Source organism: Hippopotamus amphibius, chromosome 1, assembly GCF_030028045.1.
Source record: "Hippopotamus amphibius kiboko isolate mHipAmp2 chromosome 1, mHipAmp2.hap2, whole genome shotgun sequence".
Classification (NCBI taxonomy): domain Eukaryota; kingdom Metazoa; phylum Chordata; class Mammalia; order Artiodactyla; family Hippopotamidae; genus Hippopotamus; species Hippopotamus amphibius.
The window spans coordinates 110,003,502-110,017,489 of record NC_080186.1 but is presented as its reverse complement, the minus strand read 5'-3'; the positions used below and the strand labels follow the sequence as shown (position 1 = coordinate 110,017,489).

The window sequence follows — 13,988 nt, the reverse complement described above, 5'->3', positions numbered from 1 at the left end:
GATAGGGACTGCATCAAATCTGTAGATTGCCTTGGGTGGTATAGTCATTTTGACAATATTAATTCTTCCAATCCAAAAACATGGTATATCTTTTGATCTGTTTGTGTCATCTTCTATTTATCAGCATCTTATAGTTTTCAGAGTACAGGTCTTTTGCATCCTTAGGTAGGTTTATACCTAGGTAGTTTATTCTTTTTGATGTGATGATAAATGGGATTGTTTCTTGAATTTCTTTTTCTGATCTTTTGTCATTAGAGTATAGAAATGCAAGAGATTTCTGTGCATTAATTTTGTATCCTTCAACTTTACCAAATTCATTGATGAGCTCTCATAGTTTTCTGGTAGCATCTTTAGGATTTTCTGTGTATAGTATCATGTCATCTGCAAACAGTGACAGTTTTACATCTTCTTTTTCAATTTGGTTTCCTTTTATTTCTTTATCTTCTCTGATTGCCATGCCTAGGACTTCCAAAACTATGTTGAATAAAAGCAGTGAGAGTGGACATCCTTGTGTTGTTCCTGATCTTAGAGGAAATGCTTTCAGCTTTTCACCATTGAGTATGATGTTAGCTGTGGGTTTGTCATATATGGCCTTTATTTTGTTGAGGTAGGTTCCCTCTATGCCCACTTTCTGGAGAGTTTTTATCATAAATGGCATTGGATTTTGTCAAAAGCTTTCTCTGCATCTATTGAGATGATCATATCGTTTTCATCCTTCAATTTGTTAATGTGGTTTATCACACTGATTGATTTATGGATATTGAAAAATCCTTGCATCCCTAGGATAAATCCCACTCGATCCTGGTGTGTGACCTTTTTAATGTATTGTTGGATTTGGTTTGCTAGTATTTCCTTGAGTATTTTTGTATCTATATTCATCAGTGATAGTGGCTTGTAATTTTCTTTTTTGTGGTATCTTTGTCTGGTTTTGGTATCACAGTAATGGTGGCCTCATAGAACGAGTTTGGGAGTGTCCCTTCCTCTGCAATATTTTGCAATATTTTCAGAAGGATAGGTGTTAACTCTTCTCTGAATGTTTGATAGAATTTGCCTGTGACACCATCTGGTCCTGGGCTTTTGTTTGCTGGAATTGTTTTAATCATAGTTTCAATTTTAGTAATTGTGATTGGTCTATTCATATTTTCTATTTTTTCCAGGTTCAGTTCTGGGAGATTGTACCTTTCTAAGAATTTGCCCATTTCTTCTAGGTTGTCCATTTTATTGGCATATAGTTTCTTGCAGTAGTCTCTTATGTATCTTTATATTTCTGTGGTGTCCATTGTAACTTCTTTTTCATTTCTAATTTTATTGATTTGAGCCTTTTCCCTTTTCTTCTTGGTGAGTCTGGCTAAAGTTTATTAATTTCGTTTATCTGTTCAAAGAACCAGCTTTTAGTTTAATTGACCTTTTCTACTGTTTTCTTTATCTCTATTTTATTTATTTTTCAGAGGAGAAATAAATAAATTTATGTGTAAGTTTAGGTTGTTTATTTGAGCTTTTTCTTCTTTGCTGAGGTAAGACTGTATTGCTATAAACTTCCCTCTTAAAACTGCTTTTGCTGTGTCCCATAGGTTTCGAATCATTGTATTTTTGTTTTCATTTGTTTCCTGGTTTCTTTTTTTTTACTTCCTCTTTGATTTCTTCAGTGATCCATTGGTTGGTTAGAAGCATATTGTTTTGCCTCCACGTGTTTGTGTTTTTTACAGTTTTTTTTTTCTTTCTGTATAGCTGATTTCTAATCTCATAGTGTTGTGATCAGAAAAGATGCCTGATATGATTTCAATTTTCTTAAATATTTCAAGGCTTACTTTCTGGCCTAGCCTGTGGTCAATCCTGGACAATGTTCTGTATGCAATTGAGAAGAATGTATATTCTGCTACTTTTGGATGGAATTGCTCTATAAATATCAATTAATTCCATCTGGTCTAATGTGTCATTGAAGGCCTCTGTTTACTTATTGATTTTCTGTCTGGATGACCTGTCCATTGATGTAAGTGGAGTGTGCCCCACTGTTATTGTGTTACTGTTGATTTCTCCTTTTATATCTGTTAACATCTGCCTTATACATTGAGGTGCTTCTATTTTGGGTGCATATATATTTACAATTGTTATATATTCTTCTTGGATTGATCCCTCGACCGTTATGTAGTATTTTTCTTTGTTTCCTATGACAATTTTTATTTTAATGTCTCTTTTGTCTGATATGAGTATTACTATTGCAGCTTTCTTTTGATTTCCATTTGCATGGAGTATCTTTTTCCATCCCCTCCCTTTCAGTAAGAATGTGTCCCTAGATCTGAAGTGAGTCCCTTGTAGACAGCATATATATGGGTCTTGTTTTTGTATCCATTCTGCCAGTCTGTGTCTTTTGGTTGAAACATTTAATCCATTTACATTTAAGGTACTTATTGATATGTATATTCTCCTTGCTGTTTTGGTAATTGTTTTGGATTTGTTTTTGTAGGTCTTTTTTCTTCCCTTCCTCTTTCGTTCTCTTCTCTTGTGACTTGATGATTATTTTTAGTGTTGTGTTTGGGTTGATTTTTCCTTTTGTGTGTTTGTATATTAATTGTAGATTTTTGATTTGCAGTTACCATGAGGTTTTGAGATAGCAGTCTATATATATATATATATATATATATATATATATATATATATATATATAAAGATTGTAATCAAATTGACAAAAATTAAATTTATATACATATAAAAATCTTTATATATATAAAGATTGTTTTAAGTTGCTGGTCTCTTACTTTCAAATGCATTTCCAATATCCTGCATTTGTACTCTCCTCACAATTGCTGGTTTTGATATCATATTTGTGTGCAGATGATTTCCTACCTTTACAGTATGCTTGCCTTACCAGTGAGCTTTCCCATTCATAATTTTCTTGTTTCTAGTTGTGGCCTTTTCTTTTCTGACTAGAGAAATTCCTTTAGCATTTGTTGTAAAGCTGGTCTGTGGTGCTGAATTCTCTTAGCTTTTACTTCTCTGTAAAGCTTTTGATTTCTTTGTCAAATCTGAATGAGAGCCTTGCTGGGTAGAGTATTCTTGGTTGTAGTTTCTTCCCTTTCATCACTTTATATATATTGTGCCACTCCCTTCTGGCCTGCAGAGTTTCTGCTCAAAAATCAGCTGATAACCTTATGGTGATTTCCTTATATGTTATTTGTTGCTTTTCCCTTGTTTCTTTTGATATTTTCTCTGTCTTTAATTTTTGTCAGTTTGATTACTATGTGTCTTAGTATGTTCCTCCTTGAGTTTATCCTATATGGGACTGTCTGTGCTTTCTGGACTTGGGTGATAATTTTCTTTCTCATGTTAGGGAAGTTTTCAGCTGTTATCTCTTCAAATATTTTCTCAGGCCCTTTCTCTCTCTCTCTCTCCTCCTTCTGGGACCCCTATCATGCGAATGTTGGTGCATTTAATGTTGTCCCAGAGATTTCTTAAACTGTCCTCATTTATTGTCATTCTTTTTTCTTTATCCTGTTCCATGGCAGTGATTTCCACCATTCTGTCTTCCAGCTCACTTATCCATTCTTCTGCCTCATTTATTCTGGTATTGATTCCTTCTAGTGTATTTTTCATTTCAGTTCTTGTATTATTCAACTCTGTTCTTTGTATCTTCTAGCTCTTTGTTAAACATTTCTTGTATCTTCCCAATCTGTGTCTCCATTCTTTTTTCCAAGATTTCAAGTCCTCTTTACTGTCATTACTCTGAATTCATTTTCAGGTAGATTGCCTATTTCCACTTCATTTAGTTGTTCTTCTGGGGTTTTATCTTGTTCCTTCATCTGGAACATATTTCTCTGCTGTCTCATTTTTTCTAACTTTCTGTGTTTGTGGTCTTCTTTCTGCAGGCTGCAGGATTTTATTTCTTCTTGCTTCTGATGTCTGACTCCTGGTGGGTGAGGTTGGTCTAGGGGCTTGTGCAGGCTTCCTCTTGGGAGTGACTGGTGCCTGCTGACTAGTCAGTGCAGTTGGGTCTTGTCCCTTTGGTGGAAAGGGCCAGGTAAAGGGGTATGTTTAGAGGCAGCACTGGACTCTGGACAACTTTATGGAGCCTGTCTGCTGATGGGTGGTCCTTTGTTCCCATCCCCTTGGTTGTTTAACCTGAGGCAACCCAGCATTGGGGCCTGTAGGCTGTTGGGTGGGACCAGGTCTCAGTGCCAAAATGGCAATCTCCAGGAGAGCTCACGCTGTTGACTATTGCCTGGGGCTTCTGCCACCTGTGTCTATGTCCTCGCAGTGAGCCACAGCCAACCCCTGCCTCCCCTGGAGACCCTCCAAGACCTGGAGGTAGGTCTGGCCCAGGTTCCTATAAAGTCACTGCTTTGCCCTGGGTCACAGTGCTCATGAAACCTTGTGTGCCCTCTCTAAGACTGGAGTCTCTGTTTCCCTCAGTCCTGTGGCGATCCTACACTGAAGCCTCACTTGCCAAATGCTCTGATATCTCCTCCTTCCTATTACAGACCCTTAGGCTGGGGAGCCTGACATGGGGCTCAGAACTCTCACTCCTATAATTATTTTAATTATATTATAATATATAAAATAATTATATATTATAATATATAAAATAATATAATTGTTTTCCAGTTTGCAGGTCTCCCACCCACCTGATATGGGGTTTGATTATATCATGAAAGCATCCCTCCTACCATTTCGTTGTGGCTTTGTCTTTGATGCAGAATATCTTTTTTGGTAGGTTCCAGATTTTTTTTGTTGATGGTCATTCAGCAGTTAGTTGTGAATTTGGTGTTTTCATGAGAAGAGGTGAGCTCAGGTCCTTCTACTCTGCCATCTTGTCCTGCACTCCTCTTCATTTATCCCATTTAGTGGGAATATTCACATAGCTCATTGCAGAAATATTGATGTGTTTGGTTAAGGCCTGTGGCCCTGATACAACTGGGTACATGTATTATGTGGTATATGCATCCTACTGCCTTGCTAAAAACCAAAACAAATTTTACCTTTTTAAATACATTTGACTTCAACATTTTTAGATGAGCACTTATGGTCTTGTAAAATATTTCTTAGATCTCTTCTTCCCCCAGTACATAGAAACAGGCTATGAGTGGTGAGTGAAGGTAAAAAGAACTTGAGAAGTCCAATTAGTTATGATCCCTGCTCTGTGGTACCCCACTCCCATTATTATTTGCTGCCCAAAGGCCTGATGTCTTCCTCCTGTCCTTTTGATTCCTAAATGTGGAGGTCATCCATCTCCTTCTCCTTCAGCCCGTTCCCTTCTCTAGTTCGGTATTGATCTCCTGCCCTAGAAGACCCTGCTCTCTAGCCTGCAAGACTAAGGTTAATAAGGAGATGAAATAATAGGCTTGACTTCATCTGCCAATCAAATGCTCTCTAGATGCACAAGGGTCATTTGAGCCTCAAGGAAACTCCATGCTGGAGTGTAGGCCATTTCAGTGTGTGCCAGAGCCCACACAGGAAAAGTGACATCTGTCATAGGTGTGTTCCTGGGACCTTGGTAGGAAGGAATGTCAGAGAGGAGTGTTCTGACAAATGCTTGGAAATATTTGGTTCAGTGCCACCAGACTCCCTCCTCTCTCTACTTTCAGCTTACACCTGGGATGCCTGTCACCAAGTCCCTTTGGGCAGTGACTTGAGCCGCCTGGTGGCAGAGATCCGAGCTTTGAGAGGGCAGCTGGAGCAGAGCATTCAGGTGAACAACTGTCTGCGACTGCAGCTTGAACAGCAGTTGGATGGTGGTGCCAGCAAAGCCAGCCTCAGCCCCTCCTCTGTTAACCAGAAATTCCCCAACAACACTGACCCTGGAAACAAGCAGCTGCTCTTCCAAGGTAGGAAGGAAAAGGAAATCAGCAAGCCCTCAGCCAATGAGGAGGTCCCCAGGATGTCTGTGGTGGAAGGGACAATCTTACTTCTTCCACACTCCTTAAGATCATGGTGAAATCGAAGATGCTTTGATACAGTGCCTGAGATGATGGGATTTAGGGTCAGATCTGGCTCCAGATTCTGAGTTTGCCACTTACATGCTGTTTGCCTTGGGAAAAGTGTTTAAACTCCTCAGGCATTTAAGCCTTAGTTTCCTCATCTTTAACATGAAGATATGTATAATATATACTGTGCATAGTTATATGGAGCATTAAATGAAATAATTTACAACTGCCTGTCACAATAAGTACTCAACAATTAACAGCTATATATGTTAATGCTTATTCCTTATATTTGCAGAGTGCTTTAAAATTTACCATGTTTTCAGATAATTTTTCAAATAATTTCATCAGAGCTAGGGGAGGATTTACTATCTCTGTATTTCACATGAGAAAACTTAGGCATTGAGACAATTAACTGACGTGCTAAGGAGTTAAGAGGCCAACCCAGGATTCGAAGCAGAGGTTTTGATTTCCTGTCTGTTCCTTCTGCCTCCCTATGCTCTGTCTTGGTATTGCTTCTGCTCCCTCTCAGGCTTTCCCTTCTCAGTGCCTCTGCGCAACACCAGCCAGGACTCATCCCCACTGGCTCAGTCACTCCTCCTCCCCATCCTACAGCACAGAGGCCTGAGCTGGAAAGCAGGTTCTAAGTCACAGTTGCCTGAGCAGGATTATTTCTGTCTCTTCAGATATTTTCCAATTACTCCCCTGGAGGATTGCTGTCTGGTCTCCAATAGGGCACCTCAAATTCACCAAGGCTTATGTCTCCTATTCTTCTTATACTACTACATGCCTTCTAGTATGTCTCCCTTCTTATACTACTACATATTTTCTAGTACTGACTCACCAGAATGGTGATTAGAGTGCTGAGTTTAATCTGCCCATAAATCCATTCATTCTTTGATCAAATATTTTTAACATGTATACTGCATATATTTATGCATATTTATATTTAATTACAAAGCATTATATTAGACATACTACATACAATATTATATTCAAATCTGGGGTTAGAAAAATATACCTAATAATGTTTCAAACTAGAAGTTGCTTTCTCATGGAACAGCCCTCAATTATAGGAACTTGATCCAAACTAAGTGATTTGTTTGCTATTGGTTTTGATTGTGGTACATGGGTGATGATTTTGTAAGAGGAGAGTCATGTTGCTGTAGACCCCAGTGGTGAAAACAGGCTGTGCATGTGTTTGGGGAGCAGTGTGTTCCAGGGTTTCTAAAGTTGTGGTTATTTGTACTCCCTAGATTCAGTTGCCTCCCCTCCAGTTCGGGATGTGGGCATGAATTCTCCAGTTCTGGTCCTCCCCAGCTCCTCTTCTGCTGCTTCTGGCTCAGGGACCACAACCTTCAACAGGAAAAAATGGTAAATAGGGCAACTATGGGATTCAGGGTCTAATGATGGAAAATGACACTGCAAGTAACTTTTGGTTCTCTATAGGCACATTATCTGAATTTAGAGATTTTTCTCCACATGTCCCAAGGCCTTTAGCCCTACTCATTCCACCTTCTGTGGCTGCCTTTTTGGTCATTTTTCTTCTTCCTGTGGTTTTCCTATTGCTCTGGTATTGTTTCATTGCACTATAATCTCTTCCTTCTTGAAAGTGCTCTCTGTATCCAGCTTAATTTCCTTGTCTGTGTCTTCTCAACCCCCAAATTTAAAATTTTTAAATATCTGTCCTGAATATTTCATTTGTCAATAAGGATAAAATTTGCCTCCTGGCAATTTTCTCATTATGAGATGATGTAAGAAAGATTATAAAAATCTAGAACCCAGAATATCTATGGACTTCACACTTGTACTTTCCAAGACTGTCATTCTTGTTTGTGGCCTCTTTCACTATCTGATGTCCCTTTTGGATTGAACTAAGAATGACTATAAATAACAGTGTATTCTGTGTTATTGTGGTTTTATCTTCAGAGCTGGGTTTGGATGCTTCTCCAGTAATGAAGAACCCTCCCAAGCTGGAGGGTGATGCTACTGATGGCTCCTTTGCCAATAAGCATGGCCGCCATGTCATTGGCCACGTTGATGACTATAGTGCCCTAAGACAGCAGATTGAAGAGGGCAGACTGCTGGTCAAGAAGGTAGCATCCCTCATGAGATCAACCTGCGACTTCCTTGGCCTTGAAGCTCTAGGCACAGAGGTAATCACGTTTGAGCTCTTAGGTGCACCTTTTCCTTAGGCCATTTCTTCTTCTGATTTTAGCTCCTTCTCCCACTATTTTTTGCCTGCTCCACATCTCCTACCAACTGAGGATACATTTTCCATTTAATCTAGCTAGGCCTTTCATCTTCATCTGCTAATTTCACTACAAGCTCTGTTCTGGTTCCAGATGCAGCTGACTTGATATTTCCCCTCAGAACCACAGAATAGCAGGTGCAGCATTGCCATCCTCATCAGTAGAGCACATTAAGCATCAACATACATGCAATGCTGCACCCAGTACCCTTTGGTAGCTTATTATCTGCTAAAGTCACGCTGGCATATGACCGTCTGTGGGCAGCATAAAATTGCTTAATCAGTTGGCTGGAAATGGAGAATCTGCATCCATATGGGCAGATGTGTAGAAGGGGTGAGGAGCGTGGCAGACTGAGGAGGGGAGGAGAGCAGGCAGCAAGGTTTCTCAGAGCCCTTTCCCAGGGAGAGATCCAGGTACCAGCTGCTTTGCTATCTGAGCTACTGGAGATGCACAGGCATGCAGGGACAGCCCTGCCCCCTGGAGCCCCCACACTAGAGAGGGAGCCCCACACCATACAACAAGGAGCTCCAGGCAGTGTTAGAAGTGCCCTGGGTATGAGGGCATGAACCCAGAATCAGCTATTATCCCAGGCAAGGAAAGTAACAGGTTCATGGGGTGGGGGGTGCCACTAGGGAATGTTCAGGTTCTCTGGGAAGGAGAACATGCCAGGTAAAGCGAGCGGCACCTCAGTCCTTTGAACCACAAATGGTGCAGCCCATTTGAAGCATAAGGTGTGATTCAGGGAAGGGCAAGGGGGACCAGTGCAAAAATAGGGACCATAGACTCTTGAGCATGAAGCAGGACTAGAAGCTAAAGAGTGTGCGGGAAGCTGGAATCAAATGAATTCTTGCAAGTTGGGTGGTCCCTCCTGAGGTCAAAGAACCTTGGCTTCCAGGTTAGGAAAGGATTTCACAGGTTCAAGCAGGCCCATGTCCATACCTCACTCACAAAGGAAGCTGAGGCCTGGGCTCAGCAAAAAAAAAAAAAAAAAAAGTGATCTCTCAGCTGCAGGGATGCCCATGGCTACCACCCTCTTTTCCCAGGTGATGGGCAGTGAAGCCATCCATGAGCTCAGGAGCAGTGCCAACGCCCTGCACCACCGGCTGGAGGAGTCCGCCTCCATCCTCACCATGTTCTGGCGAGCAGCCTTGCCAAGCTCCCATGGCCCTGCGCTGGGTGGCAAAGTGGTAAGAAGCCAGCATTCTCTACTGGATCTGCCCCCAAATATCCCCTGCCTCCTTGGTCGGCAGATCTTGAAGATAAGGAGCCAAATGGTCAGTTGGAACAAAGGGCACTTGAAGAGAGTGTCCCTGGAGGGAGGGAGACCTCTCCTCTGTGGTGGCTGCTTTCAGTGCAGCTCTGACTACATCCCCTCTCCCCCACCTCTGACCCCCAGGAGAAGTAATCAAAGAGGAAAAGGAAAGGACATGGAGGAGGCAGAGACATGAGAGCCCTGGTAACCCATAAATGTTCCATCTCTTTAACTTTCTGAAGTCTCGCTGAGCTGAACTTCAGGGCCGTGTTAAAACATCAACATTCCCTTTCCCAACCTAACCCCACCCCCACCCCCAGGTCCACATCGTCAGGCAGGATCACAAAATGTCACCAGCAGTTGCCCAGCCTCTTTCAGCCCCCCACTGGAATCCCAGAAAATCACTTAAATCTGCATCTCTGGGTCAGGCCTGGGGAGAGCCAGCCTCCCCAAGGTGCTCTCAGACCTCAGGCAGCTCTCTGGTTGGTGAACTTAGATAGGCAGGTTTGAGAATCCCTCCCAGGGGTTCTAACTCCAGACTAAAATCACTGACACTTTAGGGGACTCATTTATGCTAAGTCCAAGGAGGGAGTGTTTTCCCATCTTGAGGTTCCCAGATACATTTACAAACTTGCTGACTCTCTCAGGTCAGACCTGTCTCTCAGGCATAATATTCCTAATGATCAAGTCTTACTTGTGATGCCCAAGTGATATAACCATGTCAGCACTAAATCGGAGCTCTTGTTCACAGCTGGGTTTCAGTGTGGCCTGGAGTCAGGTTCTCTGCAGCAACAGGCGTGTAGCCTGTGCTAATCTGCACGGGGGCTTCCAGGTCCTCAGTGTTCCCACCTCATGGCCCATCCTGAGCCATCACCAGCTGGAGGGTTTGAGAGGCTTTAACGAGGGGAATCTGATCCAGAAATAGTTAAGAAGATTGTAGAACCCTATTTAGAGTTGTAAAGAGCCACGAAACACAGGGTGCTTATGCCTTCTGACAGAGAGCCTGTTTTTCTTCCCAGGGAGAGTCCATGAAAAGGGAGCTTCTGGAACTGAGAACCAAACTATCCAGACAGGAGAGTCTCCTTCAGAGCACAGCTGAGCATCTGAAGACCGCCAACCAGCAGAAGGAGAGCTTGGAGCAGTTCATCTTCAGCCAGTGTGGGTGCTCCCAGCCAGGGAATGGGGCAGGGAATGAGGGGACCCTTCCAGGCTCCCCACTTGTGCTGTGAATGGACAGTGACCAGAGAGCCTAGGGGATGGGGGAGACTGATATGATGTCCCTGAACCTCCTGTGCCATCAGTAATCATGGAGGCAGAGGAGGGGATGCGGGCAGTTGAAAGGGGGCAGGCGGCAGGAGACCCCGAGCTGAGTGGCCAGTAAGACAGGCTTTACGAGAGAGTAGCACCGACATATATATACTACCAACTGTAAAATAGATAGCCAGTGGGAAGTTGTTGTATAACAAAGGGAGTTCAACTCGAGGATGGAAGATGCCTTAGAGGACTGGGACGGGGAGGGTGGTGGGGACTCGAGGGAGGGTGGAGGGGGAGTCAAGGGAGGGAGGGAATACGGGGATATGTGTATAAAAACAGATGATTGAACTTGGTGTACCCCCAAAAAAATTATAAAAAAAAAAAAATACAGGCTTTAGAACACATAAGGCAAGTATAGGCCATGCTGGTAATTTTGCCTTTGGGGGCTGTTTTGTTGTTTCAGTGACCAGGACACATGATGTTTTAAAGAAGGCAAGGACTAATCTGGAGGTAAGGAAACCATTGCAACAGTCAGAGCCATAGAGCCCACCCCAAACTTATCACCATGTGTCATCAGAGTGTGCAGGTGATCCTTGACCTGCTCTGACTTCCAGGAGGAGATTGCTGGTCCATCTGTAGGAGCACAGGTCCTCAGTGAGCATCCCTCTAGATTCCATCCCCATCAGCCCTCCCACTCCAATCGGCAATCTCCCCTGACCTCTCAGTTGACTCTCACTTTGCCATAATCTTCTCTCTTTATCCCAATTCTCTTTCTTTTATGCCAGGTCAGGAGTGGGGAGAAATGCAGTTCAGTTGATTATCGAGGTCAGAGGACATATGGGGTCTGCCCTGTGAGCTTTCAGTAAAGGGATCCTGAGGGCACTCATGTGTTCTGGGGTTTCCTAAACCACTATGTGAAAAAATCATGGAAAGATGCAACCTAATAAGTTGATTTCACTGCACACTATTGGGCTGAAAACAGCAATTTAATGTTGACATATTTTTCTTTAAGCAACAACACAAAAGAAAATCGTTGGGTTTTAGTGATCTAAAAGAGAATTTGGTAATAAGTAAACACTGAAACTTAAAGGGAAAGATATTATCTATATGGTAGACATTTCTTTACCTTCATTTAAAACACTAACATATTCTTTAGCAACCACTTTGAAGAAAAACTTGAGGTCTTAGAAATGGCTTAGAAATCAAAATTAAACCTTTTACCTTGGACTTTAAAGCTTTACCATAAGCAATTGAGTGTATTCCTAGGAATGTTCGTAAATTGTAACCTAAGGGAATGTTGACCCCACAGTGTGAAAATAGTTTGGGCCATAATTTAACTCTGTTTTTTTGTTTGTTTGTTTTGGTTTGGATTTTTTTTTTTTCTAATTTCTTCTGTTTTTCTCTGTAGATTCCTTTCTTTCCTGAGCCTTTCTAGAAGAATACTTACAAGATTGCCTCTGTAAAGCCTTATTCCTGTCCCAGCAAAGGTAACCCAACAGCCTCTCTTACCCGCTGGCTTCCCCAGTTTGGAAGTATCCTTCCCACTTCCCCTAGGCCATTGGAAAGATCCCGAAGCCTGGGTTCTAATCCCAGGCTTCTCACTAACTGCCTGTGCGGCTTTGTGGTCTCTCACAGAGACCCAATCTCCATGAGCCCACTGACCCTCATCTGTAAGACGGGGCACTAGACTTAGATGAACTCTGAGGTCCCTGCTGACCTGGCCCCTCCCTCTCCTCATCAAGTAAACAGAACGTGAATGTAACAGGGGGACCTCCATGCAAAATGTCCTCTCCTCCCTACAACAGGCTGTCTATATGTGCCTGTTTCATACTAAGCACGTCTTTTGCTGAGCAATCACAAAAGCCATCCTTTTGCTCCAAAGTGAATTGGAGAGTGAACTGGAACCTGAAGAGGGGGTGGTAGGATCTGGCCACCCGGTGTGCAGTGGCTTTGAGCAGAGATATGACCACAGGAGGTGGTGGGAAGCTTGTCCTCTAACCTGGTGGCACCAGTTGCTCCTCCAGACCTCAGCCCACCCCTCAGCTCATCCTCTTGACAGGCTCTCACCATGCTTTTGGCTTCTGTCACCACTCAGTGCTCGCTCCAGCCTCAGTTAGCCACCAGCAAGGCCTGATAATGGACTCAATTTGATTGTGTTCTTTTGGCCTCCAGGTGAAATCCCTAAGGGCTCTTCCATGCACCCCAGTCCTGTGACCCTTGCCTTCCAGGAGCCAAGCAAGAAGCGAAGCCACCAGAGGTCCTCCAAACAGCAGGAAGGATGGGCCTTCCCCCCTTTTTCACAGCTCCCTGTCTGCTGAGGAGGATCTGGGCCCCACTCCTCACCTGCTGGAGGGTCTGGAAGGAGTCACAGATGTGGCCTGGTGGTGCAGGGTGAAAGGCAGAGGGGCTTTCCTGCAGTTGAGGAATAACCAGCCAAGGACCACTGGGCCCAGCACTAAGCAAAACAGGCACAGTTTGTAAGGACCTTGTGACACTGCTTTGAACACCCAAGGGGCATGGGAACCAGGAATAGTACATTTCTCACCCCTCATCATCTATCCTCAGAAGGTCAACTCAGGGGAAATGGGACCTGCTCCCCAGCAGTGGAGCATGTGGTCCCAACACTGGAGCGCCACGGCAGATCTAAAAGCACAGGACTGAGCAGCAGTGCCCTGCAGGACAGTGTTGGCAGGGCCCTGATGACCTGACCTGGGTCAGTACAGCTGGGTCACAGTTACACCGGGGGTCAGTCTACACGGCAGCACCTGAGAGCTTTGAATCCACATGGTGAAAGGGATGACTTCCAGATGCCATCTCATGCTTAGCCTAGATCTCCTATTTCTATTCTATTATGATCTCCAAAAAGTGTACTGACCTTACTCTAAATATGCTGTCCAATTTTGTCATCCCAAATTTTCTCTGCAAACTGGGGACTGATGGCCACACCAAGCCCACTGAAAGTCTTGTGTAAAGCAAACCAGTGATCATTTTTAAGTGACATGTGAGGGGCCCCCAGTTGTGCTAAAGCCTAGTCTGTGTCTCCACAGTGCTTTCGAATGTGTGTATGTGTGTATAAATGTATGATATATATTTATATATGTTGCTATAGCGATATGTTGAAGGCTAGCATAACTGGTGGACAGGGTCAGTGAGAGGAAATGAAACAGTCTTTTTGGTGGCTATTAAAGCAAAATGTGTATAAAGAAATAAAGTTTTCTTTACCTGCTTAGTTTCTAATTTCTATACCAGTCCTCAGGGCGAAAGTGTAGAAATAGGAAAGACAAACTGTCATTTAAAAGCTCACCATCTGAAACA

At 43.1% G+C, this 13,988-nt stretch overlaps 1 protein-coding gene across 1 annotated transcript in view; it reads left to right on the top strand.

The window, feature by feature from the left end:
• The window catches only part of LOC130835123 (myomegalin-like), a 62,123-nt gene extending 49,132 nt beyond the window's left edge, over positions 1–12,991 (top strand). Inside the window, exons 5-10 of the mRNA XM_057706439.1 lie at positions 5,580–5,819; positions 7,172–7,282; positions 7,839–8,071; positions 9,211–9,354; positions 10,439–10,577; positions 12,846–12,991. Coding sequence (XP_057562422.1) covers positions 5,580–5,819; positions 7,172–7,282; positions 7,839–8,071; positions 9,211–9,354; positions 10,439–10,577; positions 12,846–12,991 — 1,013 coding nt within the window. The remainder of the gene's footprint in view (positions 1–5,579; positions 5,820–7,171; positions 7,283–7,838; positions 8,072–9,210; positions 9,355–10,438; positions 10,578–12,845) is intronic.
• Positions 12,992–13,988: the final 997 nt, after the last annotated feature.